General features: G+C 45.8%; 2 protein-coding genes across 5 annotated transcripts in view; one reads left to right on the top strand and one right to left on the bottom strand.

Moving 5' to 3' along the window:
• The window catches only part of IFT140 (intraflagellar transport 140), a 97,109-nt gene that overhangs the window by 8,462 nt on the left and 63,962 nt on the right, over positions 1–24,685 (bottom strand). For all 4 annotated transcript variants that reach the window (XM_075767230.1, XM_075767231.1, XM_075767228.1 and 1 more), the window contains one exon: positions 810–987. In XM_075767230.1, coding sequence (XP_075623345.1) covers positions 810–987 — 178 coding nt within the window. The remainder of the gene's footprint in view (positions 1–809; positions 988–24,685) is intronic.
• Positions 13,591–24,685, top strand: part of TMEM204 (transmembrane protein 204) — a 32,806-nt gene continuing 21,711 nt past the window's right edge. The window contains exon 1 of the mRNA XM_075767289.1: positions 13,591–14,690. Within this exon, the coding sequence (XP_075623404.1) occupies positions 14,411–14,690 (280 nt within the window). The 5' untranslated portion in view covers positions 13,591–14,410. The remainder of the gene's footprint in view (positions 14,691–24,685) is intronic.

Below are 24,685 nucleotides of genomic sequence, written 5' to 3'. Positions count from 1 at the left end.
ATGCGACTCGCCAGAGCTCTCCACCCCCGCAGGAAACACCAATTTTGCTTAAACTACTTCAATGCTTTAAGCCAGCCCTCACTCTCTGCTAGAACACAGCTTTAGCCTTTCACTCTATGAACAAGCACGTCAAAATGGAACCTGCATTTCCCATGTGTTTGTTGAAACATTTTAGCTAGAATATTTTAAAGTACATCCTTTTTTTGAATCCAGTCAAACCTAGAATGATTAAGCTTGGAAGAACTATGCCCCAAGAAAACAATTTTTCTGTTTAATGTTTCACACAGAAACCATCCTTAAAAGCTGCTGAACTTCACTCAACAGTTTCCTTCATTCAGCAATTTTCCATATGGGAGTAAAAGTCCCATATAAATTCGGTGTGGCAGTTAAGAAAACAAAGGAATTTGCTATACCCCTACACGGCTATGGCTCCTGGTACTCTTACTTCCAGGCATCAGATTCTGCAATGCTCATTCTCATCTGCTCTTGGAGGAACAGAAAAGGGCTCAGGGACTGCTGAGCCCCTGGAGCTCAGGGAAACCCCTGCTCAGTGTCGCGCAGGCATCGTGCAGCACGGGGCTGTGCAGCGCTGAAGGAGACGCCTGTTTCCCTAGGGCAAAAACTCAACTTAGGAAAATAACGTCAGAACTATTCTTCATCACTCCTTGGAAAGCTGGCAATAGGTTTTATTCCCCTTCAAGGTTTTTGCATCTCAGAGTTTTAAAAAAATGATCAGTTTCTCATTTTTGTCCCTAGTTAAGGGGGGGGGGTGTGGATATTCCCGGATGCGTGTGGTCGGTGGGGTTTACCAGCATGCCCAGCTGAACGGCCAGCACCGCCACTCTGGCCTCCTGCTCTGGTTCGTGCTCAGCCTCCCTCAGTGCCTTGGCTCCTCTTGCGTGACCCATGTTCCCAAGGCAAATTTTGGCAACGTCGAGCCTCTGAGTCTTCACACACATGCGAGCCATGTTCTCCCAGACAGCCTCACTGCGAGGAATGGGAAAGGAAAGGAGAGCTCTTATGGTGTCACCTGTAAGGCTTGGGGACTAAGCAGGTAAGATGCAAGGAAAGAGGAGAGCGTGAAAGGGAAAAACCATTAGTGCATTGGACACTTGCTGGATGTGACGGAGAGACTCCAGTTGCTGTGTGAAGATTGAAGACGAACAGAAATAGGCCTCAGATGTAAAGGTTAGTTCTGGAGCTGAACGCCCACAGCCTTACGGAAATATTGCGTTTTGTTTTACACCAATGTCTACACAAGGGCAGTATATAAACATTTCTCATGCACCCATCGCTGTGGTTCTTGCTGTAGCTGCAACATATAGACATTCACAATACCCCCAGATCGATGTTCAGAATTCAAAAGAAAAACTATGAGAAAAGTCTTATATACACAAACGTTACACTGGCAATGTCCTGCTGCCGTCCTGCACAGCTCAAACATGGAACAGCCACTAGGAGCCTAACAGCTGCCCTCTGCAACTGGGAATGACGTGTAGGCAACAACTGACCACGCTGTCATGGCCCGATTTAAAACTTGGATAAAAAACAGCACAAAGAGAAGCTTTGCAATGCTCAGAATGAGAACTCCTCAGGGCTAAGAGCTCACACTTAACATTGCAAAATCCTCTGCCAAGACAGAGGGACTGGCTGAGCACCGCGCTCCCCTGCGGGAACGTCAGGTCCCAGCCGGCAGCATTGCTCCACGGAAGGACCATGACACGTGGGGTGACAAGCAAAGACTTTCACGGGTTCTGTTTACATTTGAGGCTCTTCAGAATAAGGTGCAAGATGTTGGACTAATAGAAACCATAACCATTCAAAATACGGGATTTTTCAGTGTGTGAACCTCAGCAGATGTATGGCCCATACAGTTAGACACCACCACGGCACACAGTAAGTATCTAAACAATAAAAGCAGGGAAAACAAAAAAAAAAAAGAAAAAAAGGAGTCGAATGACACTTCAGGTCCTGCATCTGCAAGCAAATCCCCTTCCAGTTTTCCTATGATGAAAATGTTTTTCTCTTCCCCGTTGCTGTGGGAAAGCCCTGCACAAACAGGGGAAAGTGACTAACCGGGAAGCAGCAAAGCAGATGAGACACGACGTGCTGTCAAACACATACGATAAAGAAACACGGAGAAAAAAGGCTTTGCCTAATTTACAATTAGAGCATCTTTTATTTGCAACTACAACTGGTATAAATTTTCCAGGTAATCACCATAAATATGTGGCATACACTTCATTAAGGCCAAACGGTATAGAAAAAATAAAATAGGATCAGAAGTGATAAATCAGGGCCATGTCTGACTATTTTACGGAATTTCTTACATCTGCCTGTCTGTGCTGAATGCGGTTCAACCGCAGCCTCCTCACGTGCTCTGCTCCGGCACGTCCAAGTTCCCCAGACCGGGGAGCCAAAAGGAGCACTGAAACGGAGCGCAGCCACTTCTGAACCAGAAAGGCCTCACAAAAACTGCACCGCTGGATCCTTCTGAGGGTAAGTCGATGCATCTCTACACCATACAGAAATGCCGGCAGATCAGCAGATGTGACCATCCTAATTTTTGAAAAGTTGGAACTGGTTTCTCTTTTATTCCAGCCACTGCCTGTATCTGGAACTGGAAAAAGCAGGAAAACCGCCTTTACAGAACATTTAGGTGATGTTAGATATTGTCACCTGGCTTTGATCAACAAGGACAGTGAGTTCTGGCATTACTAAAAGATGTTAAATCTTGTGGGCGTGGGCGTGGCTGCGCTTCTCTACATACAAGGAAAATAAATCTAATTTCCAAAATCTGTAGCATGGCAGAAGCTGCCGATAGTTGTTTCACTCTGTGAAGGGTGAAGGAACAGCCTGTGCTGTGCTTTGTCAAACCAACTAACAGCGAGTTTCTGAAAGGAAATCAAAATCTTTCTTTTTTGGAGCCTTGACAACTCAACTCCCTCAAGGCAGGAAGATGAGAGTTCAGGGGTTGAACAGATGAGTGGATGAGAAATCTTATTTAGACTACAGGGAGTGGAAACTTCTGAAAGGGAATAGACCAACCAGTGTATTTCAAAGTACAAAGTGAAAAGAGAACAGTGTGTAGAGACCCAGTGGGACTTACAAGATGCTGCTCATCATCTACCGGCTGCACTCTGCTTTCCTGAATGGCAACACCTCCTGCCTACTTCAAAACTCGGTGGGAGCTGCTGCCCCAGCGATTCCTCTTCGGCAGCTCTTGCCCCAGGCACCGCCTGTCCGTGGGCCACCGGACGCCAGCCACACGCAGTGGACCACCCAGACGTCCCTCTGCCCTGAGGAGCTGGAGCTCTGCCATCCCACCTCTTCCTCCTCCACTCCAAACCATTTGCAAAACCCACCTGCGAGGCTGCAGCAGCAGGGCACCGCACACGCCAGAACTCAGCACTGTGGTCAAACTGGCCAAAGACCCCAGATTTGCAAGTGTTCACAGCAGAGCAGCGCTTGCACGGACTTACCCAGCACAGAGACCAAAGCAAGAGATGGGCTAAGAGCAGCTCACCAGCACAAGTATCTGTGAAACGTGAAAACATTGCCTCCCTCTGACCACCCCTTCTCCTGCCTCTGCCCTCCAGAAGCGCTTGAAGGAACATTTCATCTGATGGACCTGGCCCGGCTCTGCGCAGAGGAGCTCCCATCGTCCCACTGGAGCTACGGACAGCATCTGCATGGGGACAACCCACAGCGAAACCTTCTCCCCTGGTCCATGGGGAGTGGCGGCAGAGGCTGGTTATCTCCAGTAGACATGTCCCTCACAAGAAGGACCTTGCTCTTTGTAACTTGTATTATTATGAAACAGACTACGACACTGGCAGGAATATCCAAGAAAACCAATAGGTAAAAATAGACACTATTGCAGCAGATGAAAGTTTTACCCAGGGTGATCTTGGGGAGAGAAAAAAGAAACTTAACACAGAGGTGAGAGAAATTGAACTTTTGTCCAAGAAAGGATTCTGTCTTGCGTTTCAGGATGTAGGGGCCTGCATTGCTTTAGTCTCTGTCAAAGTCTACTACAAGAAGTGCTGGTCCATCATTGAGAACTAACATTGAAATAACATTGTTATTTCAATTTACTTCCCACAGCAAAATATTAGAAAACTGGTTCTGCTTTGAGAAACCGTTGATTTGAGCACCATGCTCCAGATACTGCTGCTAAGGTACCCAACAATTTCTGACACAGCAACATACTATTTGATTGCAAAGACCATCTTCATTTGCATATATTATATATTTATTAATATATTTATGCTTGTATTTATTATTTTAAAAATAGTTCTTAAAAACTAGAAAGGCCCCAGAGTAACACCTCCCTGTGAAATGCAAAAAATAAAAGGCACTTTCAAAAATAAATACACTACCACATCACACACAGGTCTCACTGCCTGACAGAGGCACGAACCACGGCGCTGCTGACCACCACAGAGCACCGCGACCAAGCCTCGGCTGCGCAACGGCATGGACCGTGTCTCACCGGGAGATAATGCGGCAGCTCCACAGCCCCAAACCTGGGCCAGGGCCAGGATGCTGGGACTGATCCCCCCCAGCTCCTGGGACTGATCCCCCCCCCCACCTCCTGGGACTGATCCCCCCCCAGCTCCTGGGACTGACCCCCCCCCCCCCAGCTCCTGGGACTGATCCCCTCCAGCTCCTGGGACTGATCCCCCCCCAGCTCCTGGGACTGATCCCCTCCAGCTCCTGGGACTGATCCCCCCCCAGCTCCTGGGACTGATCTCCTCCAGCTCCTGGGACTGATCCCCCCGCCAGCTCCTGGGACTGATCCCCTCCAGCTCCTGGGACTGATCCCCCCCCCCCAGCTCCTGGGACTGATCCCCCCCCCCCAGCTCTGGGACTGATCCCCCCGCAGCTCCTGCAGAAAGACCAGGGGACCCTTAGCCAGAACCTCAGTTTTGCCTTCAGCCTGACAGGACACCTCCAGCCTCTCCACACTGTGGCTGATCAGAGAGAACAGACACTTATTGTAACACCAAATTCTGTTTTAGAGATTTCCCTTGCATGCTACCGAGCTCGAGGCAGCGGGCAGACTTGCTGGCAGGAGCGGGCAGGCCTGCAGGCAAGGGATGGGTTTAGAGAACAGAACTACCCGGGAAGGGTCAGCAACATGCTGCCGTGTTTCTCTGTTGTCTCAGGAAGACTGACCTTGGCCTTGGGATGGCACAACCTCCCTTGCAGGCGGACACCACCACCAGAGCGGGTCCTGCCCCCCCAGTTCTTCCGTCCCTCGGGAATGTGGGCAAATTAATGCAGGTCTGATTAAGAAACAAGAACCAGGAGGTGCAGAAGAGGGTCACTTAAATCCCAGGCAAAACCATGGTTTATCTGTCAGCCGTTAGTGTAGCGAGAAAGATGAATCCATCCTTGCATCCCTAAAAGGCAGCAACTCTTCCTTGCAGGGCTGGCCCCACTGTCACGGATAAAATGCCAAGTAATGATTTACCCTGCCCCCAGCTCATGCTCTGGGAATTTCCTGTTCTTCCCCTCCTCCTCTTCTCCCCCCTGGAAAGCCGCTTGCATCTGTATTTCATCAGCCGAAGCTGGAAACTTAATGAAGACCAGATGCAGCAACAGCACGAGCAGAGCCCCAGGATCGCGCACCCCGAGCGTCCCGGGGGAGCGACGCTTCCCTGGAGCAGATGAACAAACGATCTGCTGCTGCACCCCGAGCTCCCCAGGCTCCAGGCCACACCAACACCGCTACGGATTTGGAAAGCAAACTTTGACACCTCTTAAGACCGGACACAAGTTTTACCACATATTTGATGAAAAAGTTTTTTCTGCCTTTATATCTGATCTTTTGCATCTGTTTTTCTCTGAAACTATGTTTACAGCATCTAACAGTCTGATTTTTACAATCCCTTCTGTTCCTGTATAGTTTTCATTGCCCATTTTGTGTGAAAGTTTAAAGAAAAGAAAAAAAAAAAATCCAGCAAATGGAGTACTGTTTAGAAGTGCTGGAGATTTATACGTCTGAAGCATCTCACTACAAAATCTCTCTCCCTCTGTTTAATGGGGTATATTTGGAAAATGAACATGTGTTCCATCTCTTGCCTCTAATTATCTTGATCAGGAGATAAAAAAGAATCTCTCTTCCCAACGTGGGCCCCACTTTGTTGAACAGGAGCCTAAGCATTTCGCTTTAAAAGCCTTCTGGTTAACGGGAAGGGAAATACTAACATAAGCTGTAATATCTATAATACTAATATCACATACATGATCTGTAACCCTATATTATATATAATATCTAATAATATATTACTATGTCCCGATGACACTGTATTATGTATAATAGATCATAACGTATTGTTACGTCCCTAATGCGCACATCCACCTGGAGCAGGGGGGTGTCCCCTTGTGCCTCGGGCACAGCCTGGGCTGTCAGAAACAGAACTAAATCCAGTGAGTGGGAGAGCTGTTGCTGCCCCAGCGGCGGGGACGAGGAAGCTTCGCCCCCCCCGCCATCACAAGACAAACCCTACGAGCCGCCCAAAGCAGATTCTCAGCAGCTCAGCCAGCCGGGGCGGCGGCGGATGTCCCGTCCTGGTGCGAAGCGTTTGCTGCGAGACTTTCCCTGATGCAAAGGGTGCCCGGGCTGGCCCGGAGAAACGCTGCGGCGCTGGGCACACCCTTCCCCAGCCTCCGCCCGCTGCCTACGTGCTGCTCAGGGCTGTTTTCTGTGCAAAGGAAAAGGATGGGACGAAGCAGATGCTGCTTCCTAGGGAAAATTAACATCTATTCCTATTTTTCAAATGTTAATCCCTTTCCTGGGTTTCAGTAACTTAAAAGTTGCACCTTCTAACCCCTGAAAAAAACATGTTAGAATAATGTCATCTGACTCAAATGGACAACAGTGGGTGATTCTGACCAGGTAATTCATATATGACCAACTTTACGTACACGTGATTTGATAGACCAGTGACAGGACAAAAGCATCACGCTGGGGACCATAATGGCTTGGACATGGGCAAGTGCCACCTGAGGTGAGCAGGCATGAGAAGCTGATCATTCAGAAGTACTACGTAAAATTTTAACACATCTGTAAAGATGGACACTGATCTTATCTTCAAACCACTGCAAAATAAATAGAGTTAAACATCACAATCAGTGGCTTACTGTCTGTTCTCTTGTAACCCAGAAAAAAAGTCAGGACACGAAAAAAATGAAGTTTTATCTTATGTAGCTAAATTATGCTAGATGCTTTTAAAATGCATTTATCGGATTCTGGTTACCCCTGTTCAGTGAGACTAAAAGATAACAAGGAATTAAATCGTATATGAAAAGCTGCAACAATTCAACGGGACTCTTGCTAGCGTTACTCATATTGAATGAGTGCTGCTCTGAGAAATATGGCAGGCATTTTCCATGCATGATCAAAACACTGAAAGCTGTCTAGATTATTCCTAAAAACTCTTTCCTGGCAGAAACAGAATATTTTATAAAGCAAGAAAAGCTTTACAGAATAGTATCTATAATATCCTATTAAATACATAGCTTCATCTATTCCGAATTTATCCTGAGAAAACCAACGCCAAGCTATTGTTCAGTGCAAATTGTATCAAACAAAACTCTCGTGTCCTATGGAATGCAGTAAGTAAGTACTGCAACTCAATATACTTCTGTACATTTATCACTACGTGAGTGTCCATTAAGGTGATTTATTTATTTATTTATTTATTTTTAAGGATCAAAAAGATTCCAGGGTTGGTTTGTACCAGAAGCACAAGATCTCTGAGTGAAGAGAGAATATCACTGACTGTGAACGTGCCAACAAGAACCATTTGATTAAAACTGTTACAAAAATTAATAACTGAGTCATTTTGGTATATGCAGGCTAGGAAAATTTAACAGATTTTTGCAAAACTCATTTAATTTTAACTTAGTGCAATCTATTCATTTGGGGAATTGCCCAATTTTACATCTTTAGATATTGTTATTAGTTGAACAGAATGATAAAAAGCCATTTGCCTATTAAAAAATAATAGAAGAAAGATTGTGCCCTGCATAAACAACTGTAAACAGAATTTATTAGGTAGTAAATGGACAAATTCAGTATGGATGCAATTAGTTATATGATATAATCTAAATTATTGAGATTCTGAAAGTAAAATTACATTTACATAACTGATTTCTCACCCAGAAAGACCCAAAATGCTTTATAAGCAGCTATGCAAAATGTATGGAGAATTTTAACATACCACTGAGCAGAACCACCCTCTGCCATGGAACAATCAATGAGCCAACAGCTACTTCCAGACAAGAACATCCACCAGAAATTTTGCCCTGGGGAGAAAATTCATGATGTGCTTGCTGAATTAGTGCAGCCAACAGCAGGTACTGCTGCCTTGCGCTGCTCCTCCGATACTCTCCGTACTGGTGTATTACCTGGGAGGGCTGAGGACCGGAGCGCTGCTGTCCCTTCTGTTCTGTAAGCCATAACCAGGGCTCCCAGAAAAATTTCCATCATCACGAAAACTAAAAGTCCCAAATAATTCGTGATGTGGCACTCCCCATCAACAGAGAGACAACATGGACATAAAATTATGCGGCCTTTTCGGAGATGACCACCTCAGCATAGCTAGAGGGATGAAGCATCTGATTTAAGGCCAACTTTGTCACCAGTCCCAGTGCCACCTCCTGTGTCTTCTGCGGCAGTGAACTCCTCCACCTGCCTCGCACCCGTTCCCAGCTGCGACCCACTACGTAGCCACCCACCCATCTGCAGCCACAAACAAGAGGCAATGTGGGAGAGAGAAGAGATTTTTTTTTTTTTTTTCTGCTCTGGGAAAGCTGCCTTAATTGCAAACTCATTGACGTGCATGGATTTGCATATATAACATGAAGAATTTCATGTTAGCATCTATCTCAAACCACAAACTAATGCCATGATGTTTAGATCACCTGGTGCTCAAAGACAAGTATGACTTAGGAAGAATGATGTGATTCATTTTTAATGTTGATGGAATTCAAAAAAGTTTGAATAGTCTCACAAGAAATAATTGGTGTGGAAAGAGGAAGAGATGTGACCAAGTTTTAATGATTAGACTGATTTTTTCAGCCTTTGTAAAATACAATTATTTTTTTTTTCATATGTAACATGCACAGGTTGTGGCATTCTGAAAATACATGCTCAGACTTCAACGAATCACAAAAAATCAAAGACAAGATGGGGCAGAAATAGGTGTGCAGTTGGGTAGAAGAGATTTGCACTAAAGGTAAATCTCTCCTGACATTATCTTTATATGAACATCATCTGCCTTGCTGCTGAATCACAGGCTTAAAATAATAACAAATAGTCCATGGGTTCATAGCATCCCAGACTGGTTTGGGTTGGAAGGGACCTCACAGCCCATCCAGTCCCACCCCTGCCATGGGCAGGGACACCCTCCACTAGCCCAGCTTGCCCAAAGCCCCATCCAACCTGGCCTTGAACACTGCCAGGGAGCCAGGGGCAGCCACAGCTTCTCTGGGCGACCTGTGCCAGGGCCTCAGCACCCTCACAGGGAAGGATTTCTGCCTCACATCTCATCTCCATCTCCCCTCCTCCAGCTTCAGGCCATTCCCCCTTGTCCTGTCACTCCCTGCCCTTGTCACCAGCCCCTCTCCAGCTTTCCTGGAGCCCCTGTAGGGACTGGAAGGGGCTCTGAGGTCTCCCTGGAGCCTTCTCTTCTCTAGGCTGAACAAGCCCAACTCTCTCAGCCTGTCTCCATAGCAGAGGTGCTCCAGCCCTCGCATCATCTCCGTGGCCTCCTCTGGACTTTCTCCAACAGCTCCATGTCCTTCTTGTCCTAGGGACCCCCGAGCTGGACGCAGTACTGCAGGGGGGTCTCACCAGAGCGGAGCAGAGGGGCAGAATCCCCTCCTTTGACCTGCTGGTCACACTGCTGGGGATGCAGCCCAGGACACGGTTGGCTTTCTGGGCTGCCAGTGCACACTGCCAGGTCATGTTGAGCTTCTCGTCCCCCAACACTCCCAAGTCTTTCTCCTCAGGGCTGCTCTCCATCCATTCTCCACCCAGCCTGTAGTTGTGTTTGGGATTGCCCCGACCCACGTGCAGGACCTTGCACTTGGCCTTGTTGAACTTCATGCGGTTCGCAAGAGCCCACCTCTCCAGCCTGTCCAGGTCCCTCTGGACAGCATCCCATCCCTCAGGCATGTTGACCACACCACACAGCTTGGTGTCGTCGGCAAACTTGCTGAGAGTGCACTTGATCCCGCTGTCCATGTTGCCAACAAAGATGTTAAACAGTGCTGGTCCCAGTACCAACCCCTGAGGAACTCGTCACTGGTCTGCACTTGGACATTGAGCCATTGACTGCAACCCTTTCAGTGTGAGCATTCAGCCAATCCTTATCCATGGAGTGGTCCATCTGTCAAATCCATATCTCTCCCATTTAGAGACAAGGATGTCATGCAGGACAGTGTCAAATGCTTTGCACATGTCCAGGTAGAAAATGTCAGTTGCTCCTCCCTTACCCACCAATGCTGTAACCCCCTCGTAGAAGGCCACCAAATTTGTCAGGCATGATTTGCCCTTAGTGAAGCCATGTTGGCTGTCACCAGTCACCTCCTTATTTTCCATATGCCTGAGCATAGTCTCCAGGAGGGTCTGCTCCATGGTCTTGCCAGGCACAGAGGTGAGACTGACCGGCCTGTAATTTCCCAGGTCTTCCTTTTTTTCCCTTTTTAAAAATGGGGGTTATGTTTCCCCCTTTCCAGCCAGTGGGAACTTCACCAGACTGCCACGACGTCTCTAATATGATGGATAGTGGCTTAGCAACTTCATCTGCCAGTTCCCTCAGGACCCATGGATGGACCTCATCAGATCCCATGGACTTGTGCACTTTCAGGTTCCTTAGATGGTCTCAGACCTGATCTTCTTCTACAGTGGGCAGTTCTTCATTCTCCCAGTCCCTGCCTTTGGCTTCTGCCACTTGGGTGGTGTGGCTGGAGCACTTGCCGGTGAAGACTGAAGAAAAAAGCTATTCAGTACCTCAGCCTTCTCCATATCCCAGGTGACCAGGTGTCCCGTTTCCTTCCAGAGAGGGCCCACATTTTCCCTCATCCTCCTTTTATCATTAACATACCTATAGAAGCTTTTCCTGTTGCCCTTGACATCTTTGGCCCGATTTAATTCTATCAGGGCTTTAGCTTTCCTAACCTGATCCCTGGCTGCTCGGACAGTTCCTCTGTATTCTTCCCAGACTACCTGCCCTTGCTTCCACCCTCTGTAGGCTTTCTTTTTGCGTTTGAGTTTGCCCATGAGCTCCTTGTTCAGCCATGCAGGCCTCTTGGTGTTTTTGCTTGACTTCCTCTTTGTTGGGATGCGTCACTCCTGAACTTGGAGGAGGTGACCCTTGAAGCCAGCTGTCTTGGGCCCCTCTTCCCTCCCATGGTAGTCTACCAAGCAGGTCCCTGAAGAGGCCAAAGTCTGCTCTCCTGAAGTCCAGGGTAGTGAGCTTGCTGTGTGCCCTCCTCACTGCCCTAAGGAACCTCAACTCCACCACTGAGCTCTCAGTCAGCTCCTCATCCATCCCCAGGTGAAGCTCCATGCACTCCAGCTGGTCACTGACATAGAGATGACACCCCCTCCTCATCTGCCCTGCCTGTCCTTCCTGAAGAGCCTGTATCCTTCCACCCCAACACTCCAGTCATAGGAGCCATCCCACCACGTCTCTGTGATGCCAATAAGGTCACAGCCCTGCAGGTGTGTACACGTCTCCAACTCCTCGTTTGTTCCCCGTGCTACATGCGTTTGCCCAGAGGCATTTCAGTTGGGCCTCGATGAAGCTGGCTGGAGTGGCTGGAGTGGCTGGAATGCCTTTGTGCTGCACTTCAGGTGCTCTCCTGCTGACCTGTGATCCTTCTCCCGACTCTGCGCATCTACTGCTGGCACTGGCATCAAACTGGTAGGAGTAGGTTGGATTGAGGTTCCTCTCCCCAGGTTATAAAATATGAAAATATAGTCGTTGTTAGGAAATTTCTGTGAAGAATGGCAGACCCCAGTGTCTGAAACTTCTAAAACCAGAGATGTATATAAACATGACCAATCACAGGAAAAAAGAAACCAAAGATGCTGTACTGCTGTCAGAGTATGAAGATGCTCAAAGTACCTAAAGCTTAATCCATTTAAGGATTAAAAATGAACCAAGTGCACAGGGGACCGGTGAATTCGTAGCTGGGTTTGCACATTCAATTCCAATAGCTGAAAACTAATAATAGGGGCCTATGAACTTCATTGAAATATCTTCCACTCCTCTCAGCAACTAGTCTTAGAAAATAAAACGATGACTTTCAAAAAATTTCCAACAGTTTGTCTATGTGTATTGAGTCAGTACGGATCTGTTGACTAAGAGCAAAATAACTTAGTTGGTAAGACAGAACTGCTATAAAATTAAATCAATTTCTAATCTAATTTTATTAATTACACTGATGTGAACACTTGTGCCAACCTCGCGGGTGGGGTCAGTGTGGTGCAGCTGTGCCCGGTGATGCAGGTATTCTGCCACGACTTCTCACTACTCCCTCTCCAGGCTGTTGACAAGAACGTCACACCTTCGTTTCACAATATACTATTTAATACTACACTTTAGGCTGTATTTTTTCAGCCTAAGGAATTTTGACAGGCTGAACTCAACCACAGGCAGTAATGCCCAGAGGGGCAGGAGAAGCGGCAGCCGAGGGCAGCAGGGCAATGCCCACCCGGGAGCCCTGCCCTCGTCCCCGGCCCCGCGCAGGACCTGCTGCGGCAGCTGATGGAAACGTAAAACAGCGACCAGCCATTTGGAGAGCCGGTGTCCGCAAGATGCCTCTGGAAACATCGGTGTTCAGGGAGAGTTTGAAATGTCCTCAACAAATCTGTTTGTTAGGGCTGCCTTCCTTGCAGCTTTTGCAGCGCCGGTGCCGCGGTCCTGGCTTGCTTTCCGGCAGTCCCTTCTGGACTGGACTGTGAACAGAGGCATTAGGTTAAGCATCTCGCAGAAGCGGTCCCACGCTCTGGGCACTGCAGGGAGGTGTCCAGCCTTCTCAGAGGCACTGCAGAGCCACAGCCCTGCACAGAGCAAACAGCCCTGCACAGTCGCAATGCAGCGATTTTCAACTTCGGTCACATCCTAAGACTTGCAACTGCCTTTCAGACACCCCCAAATACGTTTGTTTATCAGGTTGAGAATCTTGAGATTTTGTATTTTCTATTTATCTGCCACGCTCCCTGCTATGGTTGCAGAGAGGAAGGGGACATCACTGGACCCCCACACACCCCGCTTTTGTCATGCCGTTCAACAGCTAACCCCACTATTGTTTTGCTTTCAGTAAAAAGCATCTCAAAACCCCCTCTCCTCAATCTGTTTCTGCAGACTTGCTGTTCCGAGGGTCGAGGCTGGGGATTTCTTTTTCCCCCTTTGAAGAGGACCTGGGATCTGGTCCCCGGGCTCCCCGCGATGCACAGCCTGGTCCTCGCAGCCCCGCTTTGTGCTGCCGGGAGGGTAGGAGGAGTGAGACGGGGAGGGGGGCTCTCTGAGGGGAGGAGGTACAACTTTAGAAGTCTCCATAGTCTTTTCCTTTCAGGAAACACATCCTGTTAATGTTTCACTGCTGTGGCAGTGGCTCTGTTTGTTGCAGTCGACTACGCCCTGAGGCTCACCAAAAACAGCCACAAAACCAGCGATTTCCTCTTCGTGGAGAGGTGGGGGGGGCCTTTTCCTCACAGCAGTGGCTGCTCTGCGGTCCCTGCACTCACAGCTCGGATCTTCAGAGAGGGGCACGGCAGAGCAAACTCCTCGAGATACTCCAAACTTGCAGAGCTCCTTTGGGATGACAGCATTCACCTCCGGTTCGGCTTTGAGAGAATGACATTGGTCACGGTTTGCGGGATATTCTGAAGTTTGCACCTGAAAAAAAGGCTTTTGGAGCTGCACTGGTTGCCTCGGAGGACCCGGTGCGTTTGGCACGCTGCTGACGAGCATCCCTGCCTCCGTCCCCGGCAGCAGCTCAGGCTCTCCAGCCTCGAGACTGGATTCTTTCTGGATTCGCCTCATCTCACAAGGAATGGACCTCCCTATCGTTCAGTTCATCGCAGGACTGGCATTACTTATCAAAGTGCAAGAAGGTGGATAAGCCAAGCCTGGGAAGGACCAAAAAAAGCTTCTTTGTGTTCTTATTTTATGGAATTCTCCCACCTACCTCACAAAATTCTCATTTCCTTGATCAGAAACACCTCTGGAGTTGACTTTGAGAATGAACGGTGATGTCCTCTAGCTATTCGTAACATCCTAACGAAGCTGCCTCTGTTTCAAGTTCAATTTCAATGTGCTGCAGCTGATTGACACCTCGTGTCTTCTGCAAATAGAGACTGGCAGCAAGCTGACAGTCAGATATGACTGTCCAGAAACTGGTAGCCACAGCTGTGTTGGTAGCCCTGGTCTCACTTATTCTTAACAACGCAGCTGCCTTTACTCCCAACTGGGTGTACCAGACCCTGGAGGACGGGCGTAAGCGCAGCGTGGGGCTCTGGAAGATGTGCTGGCTGGCAGAAAAGAGCAGAGGAGGTGCAAGCACGAGTGCCAGGCATGGGCAAGGGGAGGAGCGCGAGTGTGAAGCCCTGGGCTGGGGTTCAGAGTCAGCTGGGTTCCAGGAGTCACGCAGTACTGTCAAACGTAAGTTAAATCTCTTGTCTTCTCTGCTTATGCTAGGTTGCGATTGATACAGTGTACCTGATCCCCATGAGATTTATAGTCCAGCAGAGCATCCTGAAATCACTGTTAACCCTCTGATTCTAAACGTCTCTTAACATTCATCCCCAAATAAATGAATTTGGGAAAATAAGAATAATTATGTCCACCAGTGATGAACTAAAATCCTCCTCATCCACCCCAAAAGCAGTGATCTACATTGTGCTGTCTGGTTTATACAACAACGTACTTTGAAAAAACACTCTGTGAAGTGTAAGTCTAAAGCTTTGAGACATCTGCTGCTCGCTCATCCCTCCTGGCTTCCTGCTGTAAGCATATCCCGTCCCACTCAGCACATTAAACCCCAACCACAGTGGCTCTGAATATCATCAAATTAAAAAAAACCCACAACCCAAGTATTCCGAAGCCATGCTAAGTTATTTCTCCCTTCTGTTTACTTTGGTTGGAAGTGCCAGGAGCGGAAAAGACAGAAGTAGTTTTGATAAAAATGTGTAAAATTGAGCTAGGCCTTAATGTATGCAACTATTCTGCTTGGTGAAAAAACACAATTAGTACGCTACTTGGGGACCATGAAAATCATTAAGTATGCCGTATTTCTCATCTTGCAAATTCACAGACTCACGGGAGCTGAAGAACACATATAGCTAAACTGAGCTAGTTAAAATTTTGTGGTAAGATGAAACCTGTAAGCCAATGTTGACAATGATAAAGCTGAATAATAGAAAAGTGCTCTTCACTTATCCCATTCATCACGTTAACGGTGCAACCCTGCTCTCATTAAGAAACTAGAGCAGGACTGCGCTTGGAATACCTGCGGTCATCTCGGACACCACGGCTGTGACCGTGGCCGACCGTGGCGCCGAGAGGTTTGCTCCGCTGGAAGCCTCTGCGTCCCGCTGGCACGGGAGGGAGCGGTGCCGGGCGAGGGCTGTGAGCAGCGGGGCGCCCATCGTCCAGCCGAATCATTGCTGTAGCTGCACCCGTCAAGGAACTGAATGTAACAGGACAAATGTCTATAAAGTTCATGTCTTGTCAGACACCAGGATTCTCCAGAGGTTTTAACAGTGCTCTTACACAGCTCTGGTGTTCTGAAGGACAGTAGCATTAGTAACGTAAGTGAATTTCTAGAATTTTTTTCACAGTTTGAAATGTGGAGAAAGAGCAAATTGCCCTGCTCCTCCTCAAAGTCTCTTATATCCCCTCTGGAGACAAAACCAAAGAAATATGAGAGGAATTTATTTTTTAAAAATGCTTTAATGTGGAGCCATTTCATATCATGTTTTCCAACAAAACTGTGCAGCAACATTTTTTGTGCATTTGCTAATATTAAACCTGCATAAATCACAAACAGAAACTTCTAAACTGTTATAAGGCCCTAAACTTTCAATTCTTTTTTAACTGAAAGAACTTTTGTGATGACAAATAATTGAAAAAGTTCCTTGATGTGTATCTGCAACTTCATCACTGGAATCACTGTCCCAATTAATATTTATAAGCCATGTTCTCACTTGAAAAACATGCATACATACCATTCATGAATTTTAGAAGTACAAGTTCTATATTCAACAGCTAGAATGAGCTCCTGCACATTGAACTGGGCTCCAGCAGCATTTTAAAGACACAAGCTTGTATTCTTGCTGTGCACAGGTCAGAAATGGGTGGTGCTATAAAGACTGGCAGAGACGTATCGGTTTCCGAGCAGAAGCGTAGGGGCAGCAATTTCTTACATCAAAGAGAAACAAAATATGATGGAAAATTTTAAAATTTCAAACTAATAGTTATAGCATGATCAAGTCCCCAGAAGAAGTCCATTCTTAAAAATTCTAATTTAAAGGAGGACTTTGAAGCCCTAGGACTCAATGGTATAGGAATAAAGAATCCCTTCACTGTTTAATCTGGAAGCAAATAGTAAGCAAAAGGCCAATTCTGAATCTTTCTAAAGCATTTAAAAGACATTCTCACCTCTACAGCTATGCCATGACAAAGTAAGTAGGAAACAAATCTGTGGTACATATTGTTAAGACAGGTATGTTTCCATGGATTGTACACATTGTCACTGTGAGCCTGATTCTGCATCCATGTTTTTGTCATTTGAAAGAATTTCTCTAATGAGAAATCACACGTTGTTTTAGTAATATCTATGGCAATCCTCATCTGTCGGTTGTAGATAAATCACAAACGTGTGTGTGTATACATATAAAAATATCTTTCTGAACAAAGAGACTTCTTCCTCAGTGAACATGTTGTGTTTTGGATGCCATTTGTAGAACAACGAATAGAAAAAATGTTCTTCCAATAGCAATGCAAAAAGGCCACAATCTTGCTCATATTAAAATATTTATTTTTATATATATACACATACATATTTGAGGGGCAAGTTATTTATCTCACAATTCAACAGAAAAAAGTGTAAAACCATTGAGAGTTTTCTTTTCCATATACTGATGACTTCTGGACAAGTAGGTAAATGACAGCACTGCTGTCAGCAGGCGCACTCACTGGCAGAGAAGCACATTGTGAAAACCTATTTTTCACTGACTTTCCCTGCCTGCTCTTTCTCCTATTGAAATCGTGGGCAAAGCTCCTTTCTGGGGGACACGATAAAGCTGGGATGGGGTTTTTTTCCCCCCTCATCATGTACACAGCTCAAGCAAAATGATTTGCAGGAAAAATTATGGCAGTAGCTCTTTATGTCAGGACTTGCATGTGCTTAAACTAGAAATATACAAATAATAACTGAAGTTTTGCATATTTTGAGTAAAAGTCATAGTAAATGATCTGTCAAAAGATCATGCAGGGAGCAAACAGAAAAAGTCAATGTGATGGAGCATGTCTGCCAAAAGCCTCTTTGGAAATGCAAAGTCAAATTCCACACCAAATACCTCTCTGATCCAGTTCCCCACTAACAGGACATTGGTGTGAATTATTTCACCACAATGCACACCAGTGGAGCAAGAGGAAAACTAAGGTGTTTGGCTTTCAAATCCAATGATGTAAACACTGCATCAAGGCTACTAAAGTGTCAGTGAAGGACCGCTGGTATAAACACCAAGTGACATGAAAGACAAAGGGAGATTACGGATGTTGCAGCAAAGTGATGCCATGAGAAAAAAAGAATAGAAATAGGGAAAAAAAAAAAAAAGAAATCCAGAGACAGGAGTAAATTATATTAAATGATATTAAAAATATTATACGGAAATGAAGCATCTCAGTGTGAACTATTTCAACAAGGCACAACACAAGAAATGTGGATGACTTTGGTCCGAGGGGAAAGCACCCCAGCTCTGTTCTTCAAGCTCAAGCCTCATCACTCCTGGATGGGGGAGATCTCAGGCCCTCCCATTTGTCTTTATCCACCTCTGTCTTTCTCTCTCTCTTTCTCGCTGTGCAGTCCTGCACCCTTCTTTCAACCATCTGTGATGCTAAAAAGCTTCTGTGAGACAGTTCAAATGACTAACGCGAGAAAGTACCCAGGTTTGGGGCAGGGGGATGGGATGGGGGGGGGGTTGCGTGGTTATTTTTCTGTTGGATTAAGTGGTAGTATCGGGCATCCAACAAGTACTGCTTCTAGCAGAAGCTCAGTGATGCGAGTGTGATGGCGGGTGAGGTGCTCCCTTGCAGTGGCAGCAAACTATCAGATCTGAAATCTTCGCTTATGCTGAGAATCAGAGCCCAGTTATGAGGACACCAATCAAAGTTTTTCTGACATGGACAAACCACTAGACGATGCAAACTTAAAGGCTTCACCAAGAACTCAGATGGCACATCCCCTCTTCAGAACACTGTAAGGAAACCTAGCCAGGTCCCCTAACTCTCCTGTCACCTGAGTGAGGGCAAGGAACTTTGCCAAAGGTTATGGAGATGCAGTTTCAGAGCTGCTGCAAAATTTCAGAAGATTGTGCTCTTGTCTGCATCCCTTAACCCTTCAAAAGAAGAGCACATGTAGTAGAAGCATACACTTGGTAGGATCTTGAGTAGGACACTGTCTTGACTACTCAATACTCAGTTTTGTGCCCTCTTAACGCATGAGCAGACGCAGTACGCTGAGCGATGCAGCATCATGCAGGGACGCACACGCTAACTCGAGCAGCGAGAACATGTAGCTGCAGCACCAGGGACGCCCTCTCAGAGCAAACCAGACCTGCTCAGAGCCACCGTTACCTATGCCATGGCCCAGCACCAGGCTGGTAATACTGCCTTGCACTGTGTGAACACAGCAGATTACTTGGAATCAGCTTAGATATTTTTAACCACGCTATGCGGTACAAATATGCCCTTAAGCCCTACTATGCTACAAGGCTATCTCTGGGTGGACAGATGGTGCTGATTTATTCATTAGCCGAGGTCACACTCTGTCCCTTTTTGTCTAAAGAACATTACGAACAATGTGGAAACGCAGGAATAGGGAGGGGTTTAAAAAGATATAAAAACCTTGCTGAGTTCTTACGGCTCCAGAAGACATAACAAAAATCCCAGCAGTGGGAAGCGTGTATCAACCGCAGATGCTCAGGGCAAGACAGCTCTCAGTAGCTGTAGTTCTTACAAGGAAGCATAACCGGTGCCAGGGAGAGGCACAGTATCACGAGTGACTACGTGACTGCCATAGGGACCCAATATAAACACCTGTCCAGCCTCAATGTATGATTTATGTGAACACACGTACGCTATGAAATACGGTGGCAAAGGCAGGATGCTGCTCGGTGTGGGAACAGGGAGCTGACGTTTGCTCGCAGAGGCAACAGCATTTGAGTGCCCGTGTCCAATGTGCTCACACAATTTTCCAATGTCCACAAAATTCTCTGAAATTTGGCTGGCTGGTAGCCAGGCTGAGTTAAGCAGTTGAGCGTGTTGTAGACACGTGTTACTTTTTCAATATATACAGACCAAGACAGGAGGAACAACCATCAGATTAAAAAAAAGCCCCAAACCTTATTAAGTACGTGGTTGCCTGGTAAAGCGCTCAGGCTGTTACCCAGAGATGGAGGCAGTGCAGACAGCTGCCAGCTCAGCGCTTGTGATTTCCCCTCCTAACATCTGCAATATGATCAATAATTGAATAAATGAAATGACTAATTTAACAGGAGAGGCCAATATGCAATCCTTCTGGAGGTGAATTGTAAGAGGTCTGGCTCCTCAAATCAGAGTGCTCATTTTAATGTGCATTTTACTATGCTGTGTACTTATTTTGGAAAAGTTGAAAACTTTCTGGGATTCAAGATAGGAAAATGAACCTAATATATGTTTCAGTAGAGTACCTTCACATGCGTTGCACAGAAATATTATCAGATAAATCAGTGTTTGATTACTCTCACAATTGAGACTTTGAATTCAATTAAAGCGCTAAGAGTGAAAATGGCTATGGAGCTTTTGAAAATTTCAGATTAAATGCACTTATTACAGCCACCAACACAGAATTCCAACACAGATGTTTATAAACAGGCAAACCATAACATGCAGACAACTAATATCTCACCAGGAGCTATGGAACAGCCTTGCCTGTTAAAACTGATCACTGTACGTTCACAATTGCGTTCACAATGTTGAGTTTGAAAGGTCCCCATCATTTAACCCTAAGAATTTGTTTATGTTGAAAACAGTTGACATAGCTGTGTCTTCACTCCAAAAGTAACTATGGAAGCTTTTAAAAAAACTCCAACCAACCAAACACTTCTTCTCTCCCCAAACAAGATCCATATGCCTTTCCAACTAAATATTCAAATATGAAGTTTCACACTCAGATGAGTTCCATCATAAAGTTCCAAAATACCTAAAGGGACAGAAGATTTCACCAGTTTGTCACATCAGAAAGTTCTTCTAATTGTGCCAAAATAGATTGGTTTCTCCCTCCTCCTCCCCTTTTTTAAAATTTTTATTTTTAAGTAAAAAAGCATAAATTGCATACTTCAGAAAGCCAAATAAGTGACTGTTCTCATTTTTAAGATATCCATTCAGCAACAGAACATATTGTGGACTCCTTGCAGCTGAAAGCTTTATGGCTGCTGACAGAGATTTAAGAAGGAAAGAGAGAGGGAGAGACTTTCCTTTTCAGGATAAAGTCCTGTCTTTACAATAAGACACGCAAACAACATCCTCACCTGGAAAGGGTACAAACTGATGAAGAACAAAAAGATTCAGATCTGTTTCACTTTTAAGACATTAGTGTATATTTGGACCATCAAAATATATCTGTATGGAAGAGGGCAGTGCTTTAATTAAGCCTTCCCACAGTCTCAGTTACATTGTCATGCAAAGGTGCGCTTAGATACCACCAGCTTTTGATTTAGTTTGGTTCACAAACACCGTTAAAGTCTTTCAATATATTTCCTAATTCATATTAAAAAAAAACCCCAAAGAGCTCAAGAGTTTGACAACATAAATACCACAAATTTAAATCAACACAAGAAACGAAATGTCCACAGACTTCATAAATAGCACACAAGTTTGGGAGATGTAGCAGGATGCTGACAGTCAATAAATAATTATAGCAATTATGTTTATTGTTATTATCTCTTAACTATTAACAGTAAATGCTGAATCTCCTATGTCTGTGGTGTAAAATGAAGCACAGTATTACTTTGCATTTTCATAGTGCTCTTGATATTCAAGGCACAGCTCCAGCTGATTTCCACATCAGCTGCAGAGACCTGTTTCTGCACATCTGATCTTTGCTGACAATGCTGACATCCAAAACACGAGGAACACACAATTAGTTGCCAAAAGTTTGGCTAAAGTGCATTTTTTTATAAAGAAGAGTTTCTTCTAAAATGATTTGTTAATACAGAATTCAGTTCTCCAGGCTGGAACTCAACTTGGCTAACAGCAAGACTAAGTAAGAACTAGCAAGATAGGAGTCGAATATAGAGCCAGTCCGAATGGCACCACTTCAGCTTTTATTTCATGCATTGAATGCATCGGAGCTCCCATGAAAAAACAGTATAAGCCCATTTAGGTGAAAGTGTACTATTCTGGCTTGGCTTTGCATTTCTGAAGTTCCCTATAATGTGGGTTTTAAAAATTACTCCAAAAGGGTGAAAAAGTAGAACTCTGCTCTACAAAACCATGCACTAAGCCCAACCTGAATCGTGGGCAGGCTTCAAGCCTTTAGGTTAACGCACAGGCATATAACTCTTACTTATTTTCCATATGTCTGAGTAACTGGGGCAGGAACGAGAAGTGGAGCTCACTGGAGCTGCAAGGGAGGGCTCAGAGCTTGCCCAGAACAAACTCTTCGCTCTCCGCTCTGGAGTGCCTGGTACCACAGTGGCTGGATGACCACATGCAAAGACTGTAGGCGGTATTGTGGCACATCCACTGCTCGGTGACAACAGAGCCATGATGCAATGAACGTGCCTGGTTGTCAGCTATGGTTCTGTTAAGGCAGTGTATACTGAGACTTGCCAGACTACTTACTGGTGTGAATATTAATACAACAGCAGGAGATTCATCCCTTATCTCAGGATAACACCGCAGCAAAATGTCAAGTTCCAGAGGAAAACCATGTACTCAGTTAGAATCTCTCAATTATATTAGAGAAAAATCTAATTACTGACCTAGTTAGATTAAATTTTAGCAACAGAATATGATCTCAGCCTGCAGACACCCAGCCCAGGCAGATGAAGTCTAGCAAAGTTACAAGCAACTGAAAACAGGTTCTTACAAAAATAAGTGAAGCAACTTAAGTGTAAGAAGCATTACCAGTTCTATCCCATAATTACTTAGAAATTTCTACTTCAGAAATGCAACCATTTGTCCTCCTCTCCAGGATAAAGAATATTTTTAAGCATATATGAAGACAATTAGGTACATCTCACAACATATAATTCACTGAATCAATAAATAAATCCAAGAAAGGAAAGCGCACCAATAGAATACTTTTTAAAAAATTCCTTTCATCTGTGTTGGGTTTGCGTGGCAAGGTTTTGGTAGCAGGGGGGGCTACAGGGGTGGCTTCTGTGAGAAGCTGCTAGAAGCTTCCCCTGTGTCTGATAGAGCCAATGCCAGCCGGCTCCAAGATGGACCCGCCGCTGGTGAAGGCAATCAGCGCCTCTGTGATAACATAGTTAAGAAAGAGAAAAACAGTTAGGGAGAGCTCTTGCAGCTGGAGAGAGAAGTGAGAAGATGTAAGAACATCTGCAGACACCAAGGTCAGTGCAGAAGGAGGGGCAGGAGGTGCTCCAGGCGCCGGAGCAGAGATCCCCCTGCAGCCCGTGGTGAAGACCATGGTGAAGCAGGCTGTCCCCCTGCAGCCCATGGAGGAAGGATGACGGGGTGTAGAGATTCCACCTGCAGCCCGTGGAGGACCCCACGCCGGAGCAGGTGGAGGCACCTGAAGGAGGCTGTGGCCCATGGGAAGCCCACGCTGGAGCAAGCTCCTGGCAGGACCTGTGGGCCCATGGAGAGAGGACCCCACGCCAGAGCAGGTTTGCTGGCAGGACTTGTGACCCCGTGGGGGACCCACGCTGGAGCAGTTTGCTCCTGAAGGTCTGCACCCCATGGAAGAGACAACGCTGGAGCAGTTCATGAAGGACTGTAGCCCGTGGGAAGGACTCACGTTGGAGAAGTTGGTGAAGGACTGTCTCCCGTGGGAGAGACTCCATGTTGGAGCACGGGAACGATGAGAGGAGTCCTCCCCCTGAGGATGAAGAAGCGGCAGAAACACTGTGTGATGAACTGACCGTAACCCCCATTCCCCGTCCCCCTGTGCCGCTGAGGGGGGTGGAGGTTGAAGCCGGGAGTGAAGTTGAGCCCGGGAAGATGGGAGGGGTGGGGGGAGGTGTTTTAAGACTTGATTTTCTCATTCCTCTACTCTGTTTTGTTTAGTAAAAAATTAGATGAATTCCCTCTCTAACATAGCAACCATTGAATTCCTCCTATAAAGTCTGCCTTTTTATATTGATAGGGAAAAAGGTTAACAACTGAGTAATGTCTGAAAAGCAAGTCAATGATGAAAAGGTTTTACACTCAGAACTCTAGTTCTGGTTCTAGAATAATTTTTAAAATTGATACCGAGAAGGCTAACTTCTAGTTAAAAGAAAACTGAAGCCAAACACAACTAAAGGAGTTGTTTAACACCAAAACAATCAATAGAAACAAGGAAGCAAAGTTCCTCAGGAGATTTAAAGTACGGTTAAACTAATAGATGCAATCAACTTAGTAGCAACCTAAGGTGGTACTATCCTTCAGCTAAGCGTAAGGAATTCCTGCCCATCTAATCACAAAGTTTAATTAGCGTTTTTTCGATGTAACACATTTTGTGTCCCCCAGCGGGGATGCGATACCAGCATGTTCACAGTCAGCTCCTGCAGCGACAATGCCAGGCAGGAAACGGTGAAGCCAGGAGGACGGTCAGAGTCCGTACAGTTCCTATGCCGTGCGCACACGATCACCGGGCTCTTCCCAGGGCTGGTAACTGAACAAGTTACAGAAGCTGGACTTAGGTTTGCACAAAATTTTTGTTCACCAAAAGCAGTATTTCTCAGGGGAACTTTTGGACAAATATTCAAATATCTTGGGCCATTTGGTTTCCTTCATACACACTCTGTGCTTTAAGCAGTCAAAAGCTTGAGTTCCCACTTAGGATTGTTTTTTCTCTATATGGAGACAGCAAAGGGGAATAAAACCTCACATTTTAAACAATTATCATAATCTGATTTTTCAGTGAGATCACCCTTCCTCATTATCCCAAAACACTGCAAATTACTGTCCGATATGATGAACCTACTTCTGCATAGCACAAATAGTCCTGGGGCTATCGTGGAACGTTAACAAAACCAAACTGCTGCTTGCAAATAACAAAATCAAATCAACATTTCTAATCCAGATGGATACATCTGGTCTAGGAAGTGAGCAAGACAACAAGGAATCTGAATTGGTCTCATCCCTGGAGTTTGGGTTCTGACCCTTGACTGATCACTGTGTTTTAAACAAAGCAGAATTCATCAGCCAGTACCCCCAGCTGT

The sequence above is a fragment of the Balearica regulorum genome, chromosome 15, assembly GCF_011004875.1.
Source record: "Balearica regulorum gibbericeps isolate bBalReg1 chromosome 15, bBalReg1.pri, whole genome shotgun sequence".
Lineage (NCBI taxonomy): Eukaryota > Metazoa > Chordata > Aves > Gruiformes > Gruidae > Balearica > Balearica regulorum.
The sequence above is the reverse complement of the archived record's forward strand: the minus strand, read 5'-3'. Positions and strand labels throughout refer to the sequence as shown.